The 19,206-nt window shown below is 45.5% G+C and overlaps 1 protein-coding gene across 7 annotated transcripts in view; it reads right to left on the bottom strand.

Annotated features, from left to right (window-relative positions):
- Window positions 1-247: 247 nt before the first annotated feature.
- LOC144934140 (WD repeat and FYVE domain-containing protein 3-like) overlaps window positions 248-19,206 on the bottom strand; it is a 137,858-nt gene continuing 118,899 nt past the window's right edge. For 6 of the 7 annotated variants that reach the window (XM_078859611.1, XM_078859613.1, XM_078859616.1 and 3 more), the window contains 13 exons: window positions 18,733-18,886; window positions 17,564-17,655; window positions 16,561-16,773; window positions 14,484-14,628; window positions 13,736-13,890; window positions 12,990-13,151; window positions 11,500-11,679; window positions 10,337-10,519; window positions 9,022-9,124; window positions 8,425-8,545; window positions 7,297-7,520; window positions 6,673-6,787; window positions 248-4,722 (listed from right to left, as the gene is read on the bottom strand). In XM_078859611.1, the coding sequence (XP_078715737.1) occupies window positions 4,641-4,722; window positions 6,673-6,787; window positions 7,297-7,520; window positions 8,425-8,545; window positions 9,022-9,124; window positions 10,337-10,519; window positions 11,500-11,679; window positions 12,990-13,151; window positions 13,736-13,890; window positions 14,484-14,628; window positions 16,561-16,773; window positions 17,564-17,655; window positions 18,733-18,886 (1,929 nt within the window). In that variant the 3' untranslated portion in view covers window positions 248-4,640. The remainder of the gene's footprint in view (window positions 4,723-6,672; window positions 6,788-7,296; window positions 7,521-8,424; window positions 8,546-9,021; window positions 9,125-10,336; window positions 10,520-11,499; window positions 11,680-12,989; window positions 13,152-13,735; window positions 13,891-14,483; window positions 14,629-16,560; window positions 16,774-17,563; window positions 17,656-18,732; window positions 18,887-19,206) is intronic. The other variant, XM_078859612.1, reaches the window with a different exon arrangement.

Raw genomic sequence — 19,206 nt, 5'->3', positions numbered from 1 at the left:
AAATACAGCACATGTTGGAATATAACATTACTTTGTGTATAGTAATATATCATTGTGTGTGGGTGTTACAAAGGTGCAAGATGTGAATGTACCAATAAAGATTACTAGAATAAATAATTGCTGATGTGTTTTTTTAAGCGCAACACTTCTTCACGCTTGACCTTGCTGGATGGAAAAGCAACATAAACAATAACTTTGCGTAAATCGTCACAACACGCGTCACCAACGGGAGTCGACAATATAGGGAATATTTAAAAACACGTTTATTTTTTTATATTGCTTTACCTGTCTAACCTGTACAAGTTTTTGCTATGAAACACATAGCAGTGCTGCAAGTTTACGCGCGTCCACCCTTTTTGCTCAACCTTGACAATCGGCGGTGAATTGTTCTAGTTCCGCAAATGCCAGTTTTTTTTGCTGCTGCTGCTGCAAACACAAAAGTCACCACAACCCAAGCCTTCTGTCACCCAACGGCTGTTAAAGCACCCACCGCGCTCCTGCATTTAATTAATCGGCAAATGTTTAATTACAAACAGGGTTATATGCCTGCTGAAAATGAAGGCTTTGCATTCAGGCGAGGGTTTTTTTTGGGGGGGGGGAGCTTCACGCGCACATCTGTAACCACTGGCATAACAGGCGGATCGGCAAACAATCTGGAACCACGCAACACATTGACAACCATCACTACTCGCGTACATGTTGAACGAGACGATCGTAATTACTTTTGGGGTTCGTGTTTCATAGCGGCCAGAAGTGTGCGCATATACATTATATGGTAATCACAACGATAGCGGTGTTAAATGTCATACGAGGATATTTTACAGGTAAAACTTTCACAACCCCCAATGTCTGTGCCATTCCACAATTCTCTCTTTTTTTTTTCCCCGCTCCCAGAGAGCACACGGCCTAATCTTCATAGCTGGTACTACACATGGCTGTGAATGATTAACTATTCGTTTTTAATTAATGTAATTGTTGGGCAATTAAAGTTCACTTGAACTTGAAGTCTCAATTCAAAGTCCGAATATTTTGATATCGGTTAATCAGGCCTTGACCCACAAACTCCACGTTGCCAAAAATAATGGTAAGTGTACTTCAGACAGGGAAGAAAACCCAACCACACATGCAATTAACAGGATGCCCATATGCAACAACAAACCTTAGGCACTTAACAGTAATACAAGATATGTTAAAGCATTGCTTTAAAAAAAATAGACAACATTTAAGTTTTGCAGTGCAATCTTACGTAAAAGTAATTTAAATTTCACTCTCAAGGTCCATGAAATAAAATTCCACAAAGGCAGGTGCTGGCTTTTAATTCATGTCAAAGCACCATGTCTTACGCCACAACAGGGCTGTGAGATTCGTGACAAGGAAAGCTGGGTTAAGAAACAGTTTGTACGGTACGGTAATTTACAAAACCATAATCAAAACACTGCTATGTCTTTTGCCTAGCGAGGAAATACTGAAACACATCGGCCAAAAACAATGGAATAAACCCAACAATACAGAAAAAAAATGTTGGGTAAAAATATCAGTGGTTTCTCATTTTGGAAAACTTATCCGACACTCCATACACCGTATGGAGAGATATAATATGTAATATTAAAAATAAGTTATTGCACACTAAATTGTTCATGCTCCAGCCAACCAGCAACTTTGATTTGATTTACAACAATGAATGGGAGGTTGAATTTGAGCCGAGGTTGTGTAGGAAACACGCAGAGCGATGTCGTCTCGTTTTAAATTTGCCCGACAGCTTTAAGAATTAATTTTGCCAGAGAAACGACGACTCGGCTCATCACAATCGCAGCTGGGGGGGGGGGGGTGATATGCACGCGTGTATAGCGAATTGCGGTACAATAACTACAGCAAAAAAATTAATTTATAAACATGAAGTACAAAAAAAGCACAATATAACTTAAAACATAAAATGTTATGTTAAAAAAGTATTTATAAAAAATAAAGTACAGTATAGGAAATGTGTGCATAATGAGGGGTTTTTTTCCCACTTGATATTTTTTGCATGATTGAGCGATGGAACAAATTAAATGGTCCCTTAAAACTGAACTGGAATGGATATGAATGCAAGTTTAAAAATGCGCAGGCAGAGCCGTGTAAAATTGATGACTATGGTTAAACGCAAATTATAGCCACATTTTAAAAAGGTAATTTAGACTTGAACCGATAAGTAAAAAAAAACCGACTAGTCTGTTGAACACGTAGGCTTTCGTGACCGAATTATCCATGAGGTGCCTGGGTTAGATCACGGAGATCTAAATGTGTCATTAAACCCACCATCGACATTGTGGGTTTATTCTCCAACACACCGGTGTGCTGAACTCAACTGATGACCATGTTTTGTTTACATGACAAACCTTACTAATTGGCTTTGTCAGGTGGTGGCGGGGTTAATAACACATTTATATCTACGCGATCTAACCCAAAAAACCTATATTATGAATGATTGCTAGTCTGCCCACTTCACATTATGCTTGGAAATGAGGCAATGGTAGAGGAAATTAATACATCTGCCACTGAAGCAATCAGCCACTCAATTCCATAGATCTGACATAGGAGTGTTGATGGTTATGAAGGTGACTTTGCCATGAAACTGTAAAAAAAATGCTTCAAGGAAATTGCACCAATGAAGTGTACATGTCAAATTCAAACTACACTGTTGATTGAGGTTATATTACTTTGGGATATTTAAAAAAACACATTCTATAACACGACTATATGAAAATCTTTCCATGCTGTTATAAATGGATAATTTAGTATCACATTCAAGGTCAAATTGCTCCAAAATAACAAAACCGTTTGATACATGACTATATTAATACCACAACATAAGGATGTATTTCTCAATCGTGGAAATATTGTTTTATGGACCATCCATTTCATATGGATGGTCCAGTTTGAATGTGGCTGCTTCCTTCTACCTAACCGCCACGTGGCCCAATACTTTGGGCTCCACATCTCTGAACAGCTCCACCCTCCCTCCCACATCACGTGATTTGTATCTGCGTAAAATCACGTAATCTATGAACCATGGAGCTGTGGCAAGTGAAACATCAACCTTGAACCTTTCAGTAACAAAGAAAAGGGCCATGAACTTCTAAACCGACTTTGAAACCGAAGCGTCCATTTACTCGGTGCCTTCTTAGAGTAGGAATGTAGCCAAATTAAAGTCACATCAATTTTGTAGACCAAATACAGCATATTACGAATTGATTTTATGTTACACGGGTATAACGGTGGTCTCATAAAGCCCACGCATTCACGAAACAATTAGTTTTTAGGAACAGAACTTTGTTTACATTTTGTTCAAGAATGTATAAACTTTTTTGTTCAGTGTGCAACTGTAATAACGTTAATTTGGAAATTGCAGTCTTCACTGGTTCACAAGGCTACCATCTGCAACAGAAGCAGCATTGGCTGACATCTGTATTAGGGTAAATATAACCGCTAATACAGGCTCACAGAGCACTGGCATAAAATGATCGCACATGTGGTGACTTTTTTTAGCCACAGCTTAATAAGATCACAAGCATCGCATTGGTCCTAAGCACATCCGTGACGATGCCCCTGCTCACAATCAACCGGCATCTTCGGAGAATTCACCACAGTGCAGCAAGCTTGTTGTCGTAGGTTAACCGGCCTCAGATCGTCACACCTACGGTATGCGGACACTTGTGCTTCACTGTGCATGGCACAGACGGGATGGGCATTGAGCTCGCGTGAAACGGAGAGAGACGACAGCTCGCCAACGAGGAAGCCGGCGAGAAGCAAGTGCTCCGGCACGAGATCGGGGGCGCAGCTTCACAAGCACGGCACTCGCGGAACCACGGAAGGTCGGCCAAGAACGCGGGACTCTGACACAACAGTGGCGATATCTACAATACCGACAATGAGCATCGATAAAGCCATTTCAAAGTAGCAACGTTAACCTCTGAAAGGTGCCCTTGTTTTGCGACCGGATAGTTGCGCTTACTCCCGCGCACTGGAATGCAAAGGAATCGCTGACTTTCCCTTCAAAGTGATGGATATATGTAAATGATCAGTGAACCGCAAGACTGCGCGTAGCTTCGATGACAAGTCCATCATAGGAACACAGTGAACCAACGTACTCGCTCAAACACAGCACAGCGAAACAGGGCACGTGATAAAGTGGAGAAGTGCATCGTTATATTATTATTTTTTTCTTTCAAATTAGTCTTTAGTATACAAAAAACTGGCAAAACATGTTGACGTGTAATTACAAAGACCTGTTATAGTTTCTGTGATATCTACAAGGTGGCTAAGTAGGTGACATAACAGTTGGATTGCGGCCGCAAAACTGATCATTTACGATACAAAGTTCATCTTCGTTCCCCGCATCGCATCCCCACGCACCTGTCCACAACTTCGTACATTTTTGGTCGTCATCAGGAACATTCTGGCGGTGGCTTTTTCCACGCTTTCCCCAAAAACAACATCCAAAAAAATGGAAGCTGTGTGTGAATGATGAAAAGAAAGAGAAGGATGCGATGTCGATCACCCTCAAGTGCCATTTGGAGAAATCAATCGGAAGCCGTTAAACTTTTCTCCCACCACACCACGTTCCCTCTGGGGGGGGGGAACTTCCGTCTTTTTCCATCCTAGCCATGGCCTGGCAGCTCCCTGGTTGAGCAGCTGTAAACACGGCCTCGCGAGTCTCCCACCAGGATGCGACTGTGGTCCCTGTGGAAACAACGAGAAGGAATGTTTCACTATGAGACCTCCTTTACCAGTGGCAAAATATAGTAATAGGTTTTTACCCTTTCAACTGGTACAAAAACTGACACCTTTATACAAGGGATCATGTTTGCAATAACCACAACACAAGCAGTCAAAATGCAAACAAAAATAAACAACTCTGATAATGATATGCACTGTCATCTGGTCCAACACCAATGGAGACTAGGCTCTAAGAAAAGCTGTCTCGGGTGTGGACCAATCAACTTCAAGGACAGTGCATATCATTATCAGAGTTGTTTCTTTTTGTTTGCATTTTGACTGCTTGTGTTGTGGTTATTGCAAACATGATCCCTTGTATAAAGGTGTCAGTTTTTGTACCAGTTGAAAGGGTAAAAACCTATTACTATTACTAAGGAATGTTTCATCGAAGGATGTGACGGCATCACGCAAATTGGCATCGTGTGTCAAAAGACATAGTATCCATTTGGAACGCTCTTAGAAGAGTGCACCGCCCCACGTGTTAGATAATGGCTGGCAGTAACAGATATTATGATGACCACTTATGCGGCTACTGCACTTTGCGCACGCGCCTTGCCGCAGGGAAATTGTTTTGAACTGTCACGTTAATCAAGTAATTGGTGACCAGCAACTCACTACATTTAAGAACCTGGTATCATCATGGGTGGCTGAAACCCAGATTCGAACCCAGTATCTTTGCCGTGAGGTCCCGGTGTTTTAACCCCTGTGTCACACGGCCATCTCTAAACGTTATATATGTTTAAAACGTTATTGTCGAAATATGGCAATGAACGATTATTGCTCTAATTCTAGATTTGAAGCTTTCGTGACTGCAAGGATTCATATTCTTGGGTTTTTTCGGTAAAGTCACGTAGGTAAAAAATGAAAATAAAAATAAAATAAAGATTATTGCTCTACATGATTTGAGACAATCGCAGACAGATTGATAGGTTTGAATTCAGTTTATAACACAAAGACTGACTCGCGACACGGGTGATGTAAGGGAATGGAGTGCCATGGTGGCGAGATGTTAACTATCTTGCCTGGTATACAGGAGATCTTGGGTTTGATCCCGACCCTGATGCCTGTATATTTGGAGTTTGCATGTTATCCCCGTGGTTACGTGGATTTTTCTCCAGGTCCTCCAGCTTTTCCCTCCACATTTAGAATCAACATCATGCATTTAGAGTATTTGGCTGCTATACATTTCCACACGATAAGCCACTTTGTTGAGCCATCAATTGTGGCCAGGCCGCTTTTTAAAAAGAGCTGTGTATCGCTCTGCAGGCCTTACCTGGTGAAATAAAAATAGTCGTATTTTATTTTATACCTACGTGACTTTACCGAAAGAACCAAGAATATGAATCCCTGCAGTCACGAAAGCTTCAAATCAAGAGTAGTAGTTGTGTTGCTGCTATTTGAGAGCCGAGGCGTAAGGTGAAACCAGGGGCAACGCGTATGCACGTGCTCAGTGCATGGCCACAGGACACGGGAGCAGGCAACAGTAAATCATGCGTGCACATGCACGGCAGCAGAGGGTGTGTGGACCAACATTGATTTTTTTTCCGCATCAATATTTGCGACTTACCAATGCGACACCAGCCCGTTTTTCTTTTTCAAAACAGTAAAACTGCTTACACGGAATTCTCGTATGAAACAAGACGGCATACTTTTCTTATATAACTGATTGTATTAAGTCAGGATTAGCGCTTCGTGGTAGGAATTCGATTTAGGGGTCACAGTTTAGGGGTTAAGGATTAGGAGTTAAAATAGGGGTTAGGGTTGGGGTTAGGGATAGAGGTTAGGATAATGGTTAGGCATTATGCATGCGGTTAAGGGTAGAGGTTAGGGGTTTAGAATTAGTAAACCAAAGCACGTATTTTTCAGTGTGGGGCAAGCGCAGTGGAGGGTGGATAAGTGCAATGGAGGGTTTACCTGGACACACACAGTGCCGTGATCTCGGCTCCTTCTCGGCCGCCTATGAAGTTTCCAGCGCCTCCAGGCATGCTCAGCTTCCCACAGAGCACCAACTTCCTCTCCCAGCGCCAGCCTGCGCGCACGCACGCACGCACAAACACGTACGTGGTATGCGCAGAGAAACATGGTTACACACGTCGCCTGGAGCAAGGTCAAACGAAAATGAGACCTCTTTGCGAATACGTGGAAATAGAGCCATGAACGTATAAAGAATTTACTGACAAAAATAACAACACTGCTTTTAATGTTATTATGAATAAAGATATTGTATTTTATGAGATATATATACACACACAGTCCTGTTGAAGAGAAATATTCCCGAACAAGGAAATGGTCAAATATCCAAATGTAGGACCCCTCCTGCTGAAATATATTGAGAAATTATGTTCGTCTAACCTAGGCAAAGATATTACTACTAATAAATAAAACCACCCACAAAATAGTCTTGAGACTGAGCGAGGCTTCCTGGATAAATACATACAATTCTTCTTATTATTATAGACCAACACAACAAAATGTTCACATTTCGATGCCTTTCCGTTAAAGATATCCAGGTAACCGTGTACATCTCGGTTACTCTACCCGGCTTCAGTTGTCTGGGACTGGTGGTGCCCTGTGCGTCGTGGTGATGGTGGTGGCTGCCGCTGCCACCGTTGCTTTGGCCGTGGCTCAAGAGCCGCTCCTTCGCCTGGTCCGATGACTCGGAGTCAGAGTAGCTGACGATGACGAAGCCATCCCCGTCATCCGAGCTCAGACGATTGTTTGCCATCCTTGGCAGCGGATCCGATTCGGAACACACCTGGGGCCTGGTAAAATAATTCTATTTTCAATCGGTTGTCAAACGTTTGTGCGAAAACAAATCGCGGACGGGGTAGACAGAGTTGCCTGGGGACAGTTTTTTTTTTCTTCCCGGTTGAGCTTCCCGTGGTGTGGAAGGCCAGAGTGGATTCTTGGCTGTGTCAAACACAGAATGACGGATGACCAATCCCCAAGGCATGCGCACGTGGTGAGAACTGGATCCGTTAAACTGAACGAAAACAGGACAGGCTCAATGCAAATATTTACGATGCTGGAAGGTGCAGACGCAAGGTTGTTACAATGATGGACCCATCCAGCTGTCGATATTTCAACCCTCACACGAATAACATTATATTCAACATCAATTAGATTAAATTTTTATTTTTCATAATTTAATTCCAATTGTACTATCGTTGTCACGTCTTGAGATATATTTTCCATTTGGAACTCGCGCACAGCAGTGTATGAATCTGTGTGTCAGAGAACAACCCAAAGGCGGCGATAATGTAGAATTTATATTCCTTCAAGTTACCTTTTTATTCATGCACTATGGGGTGCCATTTGCACACACCCTGCTACGAATAACTGTTTGTTACTTTGTAGTTGAATCATTATTTAAAGTTCTCATAGCTCGAGTGTCTTGCCAACGTTAGGTGACGAAACAAATTGACTGGAATAGGTTTCTTTTTCTTTCTCGGAGAGTAATCGGTAATTGGGCCGAGACGTTCAACTGACTGAACTTGAGATCCCAGCTCAGTGACGGATGGCTGCCTGGGATAAAACCCAGGATCTCGATAGTACCGAAATGGTGACCACCGAGAGACACCCAGCCACGTCCGCAGCAGTTGTTAAACTAGAAAATGGACTTTGACACAATTGACGTTTTAACCATTAAACATCAAGCGATTGTACCTGGTCGGTCCATTCGGGGTCATGCGCTTAGGGTCATTCTGATCTGTGCAGAGTCTGGCACGGGGTTCGTCCAATTCCGAGTCGCTGCTCTCTTCCTCCTCCTCGTCCTCGTCGCCCTCTTCTTGATGGGACACATTTGCGAGCACACGAGGCGTCAAACGGATCAAAACGCCGCGGGAGACTTTGGGAAAGGGGGAGCCCCCCCCCACCCCTCCTTCTCTCGGGAAAACCCCGACAAACAATGCAAAGAGTAAAAGTTCAAGAAATGTAATGGAAAGAGAACGTAGAAACCCTTGGTTCCGATTCCATGAAAATCCAAACCCTTTTTTTTTAGATTCAGCTCGATTACGTAACAATAGGTTATTGTACACCATTGGCAGCACCTAGTGGGTAGCGTCTCTGAAAAACCTATCGGCGATGCCTGTCAGTGCCACCAGGCCGGACAAAAGGACAGATTTAATTATGTAAACAAGGATTTTTGTAGGCCTTTCACCACCCACATTCTACACCGATAGGTATATGACGGAGGACATACCCCTGGGGTTGTGGCCAAGGCCACACTACGAAGCATACCTACGCAGTGTGTGATGCTCATACCAGCATTGATTTCTGGCACGACAGGCAGCTTGCCCTCCGAGTTGTGAGCGATGTGCTGTGTGACAGGCGTCTCGGGCACCTGCTGAAACTCCAGGCGCCACATCTGTTATTGACGCATGCGGGGGGGGGGTGGGGGGCACAGTCACACCCACGCACATCACATTCAACATCAACACCATCATCATCGTCGGCATCACAGTCATCAGACCCCACATCGTCGAGTAGAGAAAAACACAGCGAAACGCCCCTTGCCCGAGCCTGCAACATCTGACGCGCTCCTATCAACTGCTTTCCCAAATCGCTGCGCCAAAAACTGCTGTGGATAAGAGGAGTGAGTTACAAGTGGCAGCAAATGCATCCAATTATCAGAGCCGTTGCACAGTTATCACATGGAAGCGGTCTCCCAGAAGTGCTGAATTAATTCTATTATACGATTGTTTGTTCGGCTAGTCATCTGAAGTGGACAAATTCACCCCATTAACCGAGCTTTCATGCAGATAAGAGTGATCCTGACGATGAAAGTTTATCCACGTGGTAGAATGTATGCGGTTAAACATGACCAGGATCCAACTCCCCCCCTTCCTCCTAGTAAGAGGAGTATCTCTGTCATAAGCAACAAATAATTATATTCATTTAAATTTTTACCAGATAAAGCCAACTGAGCTATATAGCTATTTTTCAGAAGCGACCTGGCCTCAAACGATAGCTCAACAAAGTGGCTTATCACGTGGAAATGCATAGCGTCAACGCGTGTTGATTCTAAACGCGGAGGGAAAAACCGGAGGACCTGGAGAAAAATCCACACGACCACAGGAACAGAAACAGTGCAAACTCCAAATATACAGCAGACTTCTTCGATTTAAAGCTTTCGTCACTGCAGGGATTCATCTTCTTGGTTCTTTCGGTAAAGTCACGTAGAAGGGAAATAATAAAATAATAATAATAAAACATAATAAAAGAATTCTCGCAACGTTTCGGCCACAACGCAAGCAGCCGTCCTCAGGTGAAGAACAGGTCTGTCGGGAAGACAGCGTCTGACGCGACAGACCTGTTCTTCACCTGAGGACGGCTGCTTGCGTTGTGGCCGAAACGTCGTGAGAATTATTTTATTATGTTTGATTTTTATTTTTGTATTATTTCCCTTCCACGTGACTTTACCGAAAGAACCAAGAAGATGTACAGCAGGCGTCAGGGTCAGGATCGCATCCATGACCTCCTGCGTACCTGGCGAGGTAGCCGACATCTCGCCAACCGCCGCAAACACAATAGAGAGCGACCGCGCGAGAGCTTGGGGGTGGGGAGGAGGTGGTCTCACTCGGATGGCGCCGTCCGAGTGCCCGGTGACGATGACGTTGCGGCGGTCCCACTCGTCCACCTCGGAGACGGCGCAGCACAGCACGTGCTGGCCTGGACCCGACGCCGAGCTGGCGCTGGCGAGCGGCTCCCCGTTCACGCTCCATACGAACAGGCTCGTGCCCGAGCACGACACGATGTCACCCTGCGCAATCGTCATGATAACACTGGTCAACAAACGAAATTTTTTTTTTTTCTGGCCTGGACTTTTGCAGCTGTTCTAGACTAATTTCAGGGTGCCGATTCCAAATCTGATCTCAGATTTTCTCTATCGCATCTCATTTTTATGCTATCGGCATACCCCATTTTCATTGATTTTACCCGAAATTAACTCTGTCACTTATGATTGCGTGACTTTACCGAAAGAACCAAGAATATAAAATTTACAATGTTGTGGATTTGTAAATGTTGTGGAATTCAACTTTTTCAACTTGTAATGCTGCTGCCGCTGTGCAGCGTTCGCTCGCTCTCTAAGAGAGAGAACGATTCAGAGGCGTGAGGAATCAGAATCTTTATTTATACTGGAGGAATCCGATGAGCTATGAAGCTCTTTTTCACAGATATCCAGTAGAGGTGGGTCAGAAACAATACAAAAACCAACAGGAGTGCAAAGGAACCACGGACAAGCGAGAAGGTAGCCACACAGCGAGCCGGCACCAACAATCGCCCAAGCTCTGCGGTTCTCTATATTTAAAGATTTTATCAACCAATTCATGACTGTTCACATGTGGAACAAAACCGGACCACTCTGAGAAAACCCACGCGTGCATTGGGGCAACACTCTACACCATACAGACGGAACAGGCGGAGTCGGCACTCTGCTACTTTCTCCGTCTCGCGGCGAGCCAGGGCATGCACCTCCCGTGCCTATGGGAAGGGAATCCTCACAACAAATGTGCGATCCTCCAACCCTTCGGCAGCCACTGCGCACACCATCTAACCACCTCTCGAGAGTCCCGCAGCTCGGCATTCCTGCCGGCTTGCGAAGCAACTCGTGGCCCTGCTCTAACCGCACCGCACCAGGCCGCACGGGCTGGAGGTGGGGGGGGCGGGGACGCCCCGGGTACCAGGGCAACGAAGAGCGGGGGAAGGTAGCCGGGGCCTACGCCGACCGCGGAAACTTACGGTGAGCTCGTTGACGCAGGCGGCGGCGATGGGTCCCGAGTGGCCGCGCAGCTGCGTGACGAAGCACAGCTTGTTGAGGTCCCACACAATGCAGGTGCGGTCGCGCGAGCCGCTCACCAAAACGTGGTACGCCGACGAGAAGGCGACGCACGTCACGGCGTCCGTGTGGCCGTAGAGAACCTGGGTGGGCAGCCGGGGGGCGTAATTGCATACAGCTAGAGCATCACACGGGACGCGCAAGATATGATTTTAGTTTGATGAAGAAACGTTGGCTGGAGGTGGCCGAGTGGCTCAGAGGTTAGAGCAGTGATTGCGGGCAGCCATATGTGATTAAACCGGGTTCTCTAGTGTCGTGAGTTGACTGAACAGTTGAACAGTTGATTTAGAATTGCCCTGTGAGCTAAGAAGCTCCTGAATCGGGTTTCATCAACAAAACAGGAAAACTGTAACATTTAAAACACGTTTGCAACAGGTCGCATATAAAATTTAAATATAAAAATACAGAAATGAAAGTCAACAAATTATTTTTTTTTACACTATATTACTTATTCTTTGGGTCTTTCGGTGAAGTCACGTAGATAGAAAAATAGATCGAAAAAATATATTTTTTTTTTTATCTACATGGCTTTACCGAAAGACCCAAAGAATATGAATTCCTGCAGTCACGGAAGCTTTAAGTCAAAATATATTACTTAATTATAGATTAAATATTTCACTAAACTGAGCATTAAGATTAGAGAAACATATTGCAAAATAGTGCATCTAGAGTTGGGAATAAGATTTGATAAAATATTGCAAAACGAAGAATAGAAACGCCTTTGGTAAAATAGTTTTCCTGTGCAAACAAGTAACACTAGTAACCATGACAATCACCATGACATTGCACACATTACATCAGTACAGGACTCATATACAGAATAATAATAAGAAACGATTTGTATATCATTTACTTGCTTCAGCAGTGTTAGATTGGCAGGAATGCACTTGAAAGAAGTGACTTAAGATGATTGAGTAAAGGTAGTGACTGTAAATCAAGTTTTGCGGGTACGGGTACCCGTCTGCGACCCTGGTGAGGCCGGGTACGGGTAGGCCGTGAGTCACTGGTGAGTAACCGTTTGTCACTCACTTCCCAACGTCTTGTCTCTTCTCACAATTCAAGTTCCTAGAATCAATCCACCCGCGCCTGCAACATGGCTTCATCCCAGAGGTCGCAATCGGGTACCCGTACCCTACCCGATACCCGGCCGGGTACGGGTAGCCGTGTATCGGGTACGGGTAGGGTACGGGTACCCGTTTGCGACCCTGGTGCGGCCGGGGTACGGGTACGGGTAAGGAATCAAAACCCGTTTGCGACCTCTGCCGAAGAGTCTTCAGAGGCCGGTTGTGGCTTGCGGGCGGGCGGGCAGCTGAAGAACCCTGACGCACAGTTTCACTGACCGCACCGTCATCGTCAAAATAAAGGTGCCGCCACGTGGCTGCGACTGCCGTACCTGCTTGAGGCCAACGGTCGGCCTCCTGTCCTTGCCGCCGCCCTGCATCTCCCAGACGCACAGCACCGTCGCCGTGCCCCCACACACCACCGTCTTGGCGTCGGGGCACACGGCACAGAGCAGAGGGCCCCACTCCCACATGCACTCAAACACCACGGGGGCCTAGAAATAGACACAAAGACAAAGATCCCCCATACAGCATTATAGACCGGTTTTGGGGGGCAAGTGCTGTTCAGCGAGCACCTATGAAGGCCGACATGGCACGCGTGTGTGTGTGTGTACGTATGTTGGCACAGTAGGGGGCACAGGTGGTGCACCCTGGAGGTTGTGACAGTATCGTTTACTCGGTGTGTAACAATTGCCCTATCCCTAGCGACTCGACTCATTCTACTTGTCCAGGGTCGCGGTTTTATTGAAGAATCGATTATATTTTTGTGTTATTTCCTATGTTTTTCTCCGTGCTTTTTCCATATTGTCTCTACAATTTACTTCACTCTATGAACCCAAATGTTACGTGAGCATCTTATTTGCAGCAATAAATAATAGTTTTCTGGCCATCGGGAGTGTAAGAATCGATTTTAATTGATACAACGATGCATTTCCCCACACGCAGCCTATTGCAAGACAGTAATTTTAAATCAGATTCATACAGCAAAAGTTTAGAGTCAGGTCATTGTTTGTCACAGATGGAAATAAAAACACAGCAGGAAAAACAAGTGACTCTGAAGAAGACAAATGTGTCGGACCTTGTCAGTGTCGTAGTTACAGAGCCGACAGCTGAGGTCAGCAAAGCCCCAGGAAAATGTGCGCTGGAAGCCGGGAGGAAGCAGAACTTTGTTTTCTTCCACCGCCAGGACGCCTCGCTCCGTGCACACGATCTGTCCCACCGGGCCCTTCAGCTCTGGGACGCGCCACGTGCACACACAACAGACATAGATCACCCATATAGCCTTGACAGCCTCTTAGGGCAAGTTCTGTCAGCGCGACCACCTACAAAAGGGTGGGTGGGCAACATCACGCCCAACCGAGATGTTAACTACCTCGCCTGATATGCAGGAGGTCATGGGTTCGATTCCCACCCTGTCGCCCGCATATTTGGATTGCGTGTCTCTCTCCCCGTGGTTGCGTGGATATTTCTCCGGGTCGTCCGGTTTTTCTCTCCACATTTAGTCACGAAAGCTTCAAATCAAGTATTACATATTGTTGCGTATTGTCAATTATGTGCAGAACCAAAGTCAATGTGATGGTCTGGTGACCAGGCTGTAACCATCAATGCCCAATGCACTTGAGAACCTTGTTCAATCACAGGCAATTAATTGCCCGGATTTGAACCCAGGCTCTCAGCGGTGACAGCTCATTGTGCCACCCGGCCATCTCTGACAGATGGATTAAAAAAATAATGATCCGGTGATTATGAAGTCAAACTTTCGCATCAATGGAGAACGCAAAAGATGTGCGACGTCGCTGGGGCACGACGGTCGGTGTCCAGCTCACCCTTGAGTGGCATGGGCGATGGGGTGAGGCAGTCGAGGTGGTGGAAGAAGAGACAGTCCTGGGCAGGGCCTGCGGACGCTCCGGGATTCGTGTCTCCAGACGGCTTGGAGCCCACCCTCTTCGCTGGGTGAGGCTTCTTGAAGAGCTGCGGGATGGCAGATCGTCGAGCGCCTTGTTGTAGCAGCGCCTTTGACACGTTGTGAAGGGCGCTATCTACAAGTTTTATTTTTGTACGAAGGAAGCCAATTGGCTGTTTATTGTTATTCCTGGGAAATATCATGTTTGTCCGAAGACATTTATATCGTTTTCATTAAAATTGCCGTAAGGCAACAATACCTCAAATCTGTAAATGATGAGAAAACCCATCACAACATGTACATATGCCTGTCGAACTTTTTTTCTCACCGTACGTAGCAAACCGTGCTAATGAATGCAGCTGGAAACAACTAGGTTTAGTAAGGCACCGAGATGTGCAGCATTGCATGCACAAAATCTTCCAGCCTAACCCACACCGCCAGCTCAAGAGAACTGAAAATGTGGCCCTTCATGTTTTGGGCTCCCAGAGGCCCATGGAAGCAGCGAACATTGACGAATGCACCGTACTGACGAGTCCTAATGAGGGCGACAGCGGACTGCAGCTTTGTCTTTGTTCCACTGCTGCCTGTTGTGACGGCCACATTTTATCAGCTATTTTTAATTGCTGGTCTGAATGACTAAATGGTCAGACATCGAGTTATTAAATCCTTTATATTAAGTTCGCTTGCTTGCTTACGACCGTGCAAATCTTTCGGTCGTTTTTTAACCCACTTCCCGTGATCCAATCGAGCTGACATTTTCCACACAGACTCGTTGTGCGTGAAAATTAATGTTCGTGAAAATTTTTTACCAAAATGTTACACTTTTTAGGACAAAAATATTATATTTAATTACCAATTGCTTAATGGTGCAATGCAATCATCTGACCCATAGGTGGCAGCCATCTCAAGCCAGAGGACGAGAGGACTCTAGCCGCAACGCATATAAAGGATTTATAGTGAAAAACTTTGTTTTTACGGGTTATACTTATTTTAAGCTTGTGGTCTGGTTAAGGCCGATTACTTTGGTGCAGGCAATGCTACCCCCACCCCCCACCCCCTTTGTGTGTTGTTAAATATAATTGTTTCCAGTCTGCATGGCATCTTTCCGTTGCGATGAGTTTTTTCGTAGTTTACAAATTTTAATTAGGACGGGAGCAGCTGGATCAGCCCATGCGTGCGAGCATGCTCACATTTGGCATACAGACGGCACGACAGAAACTTGTTATGATGCCTCCACAACAACCAAAACTATGAACTAAAAACTATGTATCTTTTTTCAGCTAAGGCCCACTGAGCTATATGGCTCTTTTTCAGAAGTGACCTGGCCACAAATGATAGCTGAACAAAGTGGATAATCACGTGGAATTTATATCGGCCAAATACTCTTAACGCATGTTTCTAAATGTGGAGGGAAAAATCGGAGGACCCAGAGGAAAAGCCACACGACCACGGGGAGAACAAACAAATTTACAAATATAAAGGCATCAAGGCCGGGATCGAACCCACGACCTTCTGCATACCAGGCGAGGGAGTTAACATCTCGCCACCTGGTCGTTGTACTGGCTCATTACCCTTCAGGTGGGTGACTCAGGCACACCATGGCTGCATCTCTGCCTGAACCACCCAATCCAACATTCAAACACTAAAGGCATTTGCCACGTGTGAACCTTGCACAACCCACGAGTGTGTGCGATGAAGGCGCAGCAGAAGGCAGGCATCTTGCCATGCTCATTAAAATCATCCCCAAGGGCTGTTTCGTTGATCTGCAAGTCTAGGCTGGAATTGCAAGGTCCTGTCGTGTTGGCAGCTTGACGAGCCACACGTAGAGCTGTCAGCTGCCCGGTTTAGTCCTCTCTTTGGGGAAATTAAACAGTCTGTAGTTCCTCCATTCTCATGGTATTGTGAGATATTCCTCTTCCCATGATATTGTCCCGTTTTAAAAATATATATTTGTACTTAAAAGGTAGCAATCCTAGCCAACGGAGTGGAACCGGAGTCACCTGCTTGGGGATTTGGCCGAAGTTGTTGATGAATCCGATGGTGGCGGTGAGCTTGAGAGGGTCGGTGATGCTGTAGATGTCCACCTGGCCCTCGTAGAAGAGGTGGTGGAACACGTTGGTGCTGGCCACGGCCATGGGGCCCTGCTGCTTGCAGCCGAAGATCAGATCGATCCACTCGTGAAGGTGAGCGCTCACGTAGTCGCACTCCAGGGCCTGGCAGGGCCGAGATAATTCCTCGTCACCCCTCCACTGCGTCAGCGCTACCGTCGGCTGCATCATCGTCGTCACCATCATCATCGTCATAGTCGTTATTAGGCGTGCACTCGTGCATTGAATGAAACCAATTACTAGTAAGCTCATGATACGTGTGTCGGGTCATCAATTTTTTTGTCGTACAATGTTACTGTTGCATTTTGGCGAATGGAGAGAATTAAATTGTGTAGAAGAAACACAAACACGACAAAAGGAGAAGAGATTATTTAATCGAATCTTGACCTTCAATCGCAGAAATTCACTGAATTGCAGGAGTGGTGAATTATTGCACGCCTAATCAAGAGCGTCTGCATTGATGTTGGCAACATAATCAGCATCATAATGGCTAAGGTATTACCTTTGGGGGTAATTAAAATTATTAAAATGTCAGTGATATCCTGAGCGCAATGGTAACACCATCAAGCTCCTAGCACATCTCATCGAGACAGCAATTACAGTGTTGACGGGTACTATTTTAATTCCGTTGACGCTGGAAAACCATGAAATAATGAAAACGTTTTTTTTCTCTGGAACAACAGGTCGTCGAGCACAGAAGTGGTGATAAGGAAAGAGGAATATACGGCACGATTGCAATAGTGTGGTGCGAGTGGGGGGATTTTGTAGATGATCCACTGATTTGTGCACCGAGCTTGGGGGAGATATGAGTACACAACGCAATAACGGAGGGGTCAGGCTCAGGATATAAACCGAGAGAGAGAGAGAAATACAATTGAAGAGGGACGATGGTTACCTCTCGATGAACCCGGATGAACTCGCGAGCATCTCCTTTGGCCCAGTTTGGCAAGAGGACCTCTCCCAGCCAAATCCCATTCTGTTTGCAGCCTGCAATGTAGAAGAAGCAAGTTGTGTTCCCGTTTAAGTTCACTTTTCCTGAAATGTTTGGATTTTTATTCTGCAAAACATATTTCGATCATACGAACAGGGTCACCTATGATCACTGTTTCATTGCTTTTATGGCTTTATTTTGGTGATTTTCGAAAAGTTTTTTGGTTTGGCCATGTTTGTTTGTTGTAGTACAGAGTTAGACTGATGGCCTTAATCTAAGTTGTCTTGTGGTTGTTGTTGTTTGACTTGCATCCCACTGGGATTTTTGCACACAGTGTTGGTGTACGGTGCTTTTTCTGCAATATTTTGCTGTCTTTTCTTGGATTTTCTGTTTGCACATAGTCACTTTAAGATGTTTTCTTGTTCATGTTTTTTTTTCCGATTCAAGAGCCGAATGGCTCACAGGGCTATACCTAATAAATGAACTTGAACCTAGAGAGACAAACCAATTTCCATTTGGAATTCTCCCCGTAGCAAGCAAAGAAGAACTCCGGATGATTGTCGATTGCTTCAACAGATGTCTCTATTCACGCTCGTGCCTCACCGTATGTGTGGCTTGCAAAGAATGTTCTTTGCATGGATTGAGTGGTAGCATGAGCTAAGATAATACCCCGTATTTATTTTTCGAAAAAAGCCTCACCAGGCTCTAGTTTGGCCAATTCCATTTAAGGAGAGTTTTGCACGTGGGGATAATACTAAAACCAATGCAATCTCCTGGCCACCTCGCAACTGGATTGACAAAACAACATATGAACGTGTGTGGATTGACAAACCACGTTTGAACGTGCGTGGTTTTTGCGTGCAGTCTTTGGTGACTGGGCTGACATCCATTAACTCCACTTGAGAACCCGGTTTGATCGCGAGTGGCCGACTCCCGGATTCGCCCCCAGGATTTCATCAACGCCCGCTCAAGTGCCCTGACACGCTTTCGCCCCCTTGAGCCACTCCGCTCAACTTTCGCTTGTTTCTATTTAGTTATTTATTTATTTATAAAGAAAGCAGTGCAAGCCTTCCACGCTGGTGCTCAGCGCAAGGGTGTTTGGATGTAAGGCGCCGATAGTCCTCGCCAATCACCGAGGTTATAGTGGTTGGAGTTTTGCAGGAAATCCGGGAGGTAGAAGAATTCTGGGATGAGCTCCTTGACGTCGGCCATGTTGTTCCTGGAGGCGGACAGCCAGGCGTCTCGGACGCTGTGGAACATGCGGTCAGCCAGATCAAAATGTCCGCCCTGTCGGGGAGGGTGCGGGAAAGGGGTTACAAAAACACAAAAACACGAAAACGCCAACGCCATGAGCAACAAAATCAACACGTGAAATTGTATTAACTTCTGGCAGAGGTGGCAGGATGGCTCAGAGGTCAGAACACTGAGGCAGCACTGCTGTTAGTCGTGGGATTGAATCTTAAGATTGACTGCAGAGCGTCCCACTCCCACAGGCACTCAAGGAAGTGGCTTATCATCACGTGGAAATTTACAGCAGCCAAATACTCTAAACGCACGTGTTTCAATGCAGAGGGAAAAGCCAGAGGACCCGTAAAAAATCCACGCGA

This window comes from Lampetra fluviatilis, chromosome 9 (assembly GCF_964198595.1).
Source record: "Lampetra fluviatilis chromosome 9, kcLamFluv1.1, whole genome shotgun sequence".
NCBI lineage: Eukaryota > Metazoa > Chordata > Hyperoartia > Petromyzontiformes > Petromyzontidae > Lampetra > Lampetra fluviatilis.
Note: the sequence above shows the minus strand (reverse complement) of the source record. Positions and strands in the feature narration are given on the sequence as shown.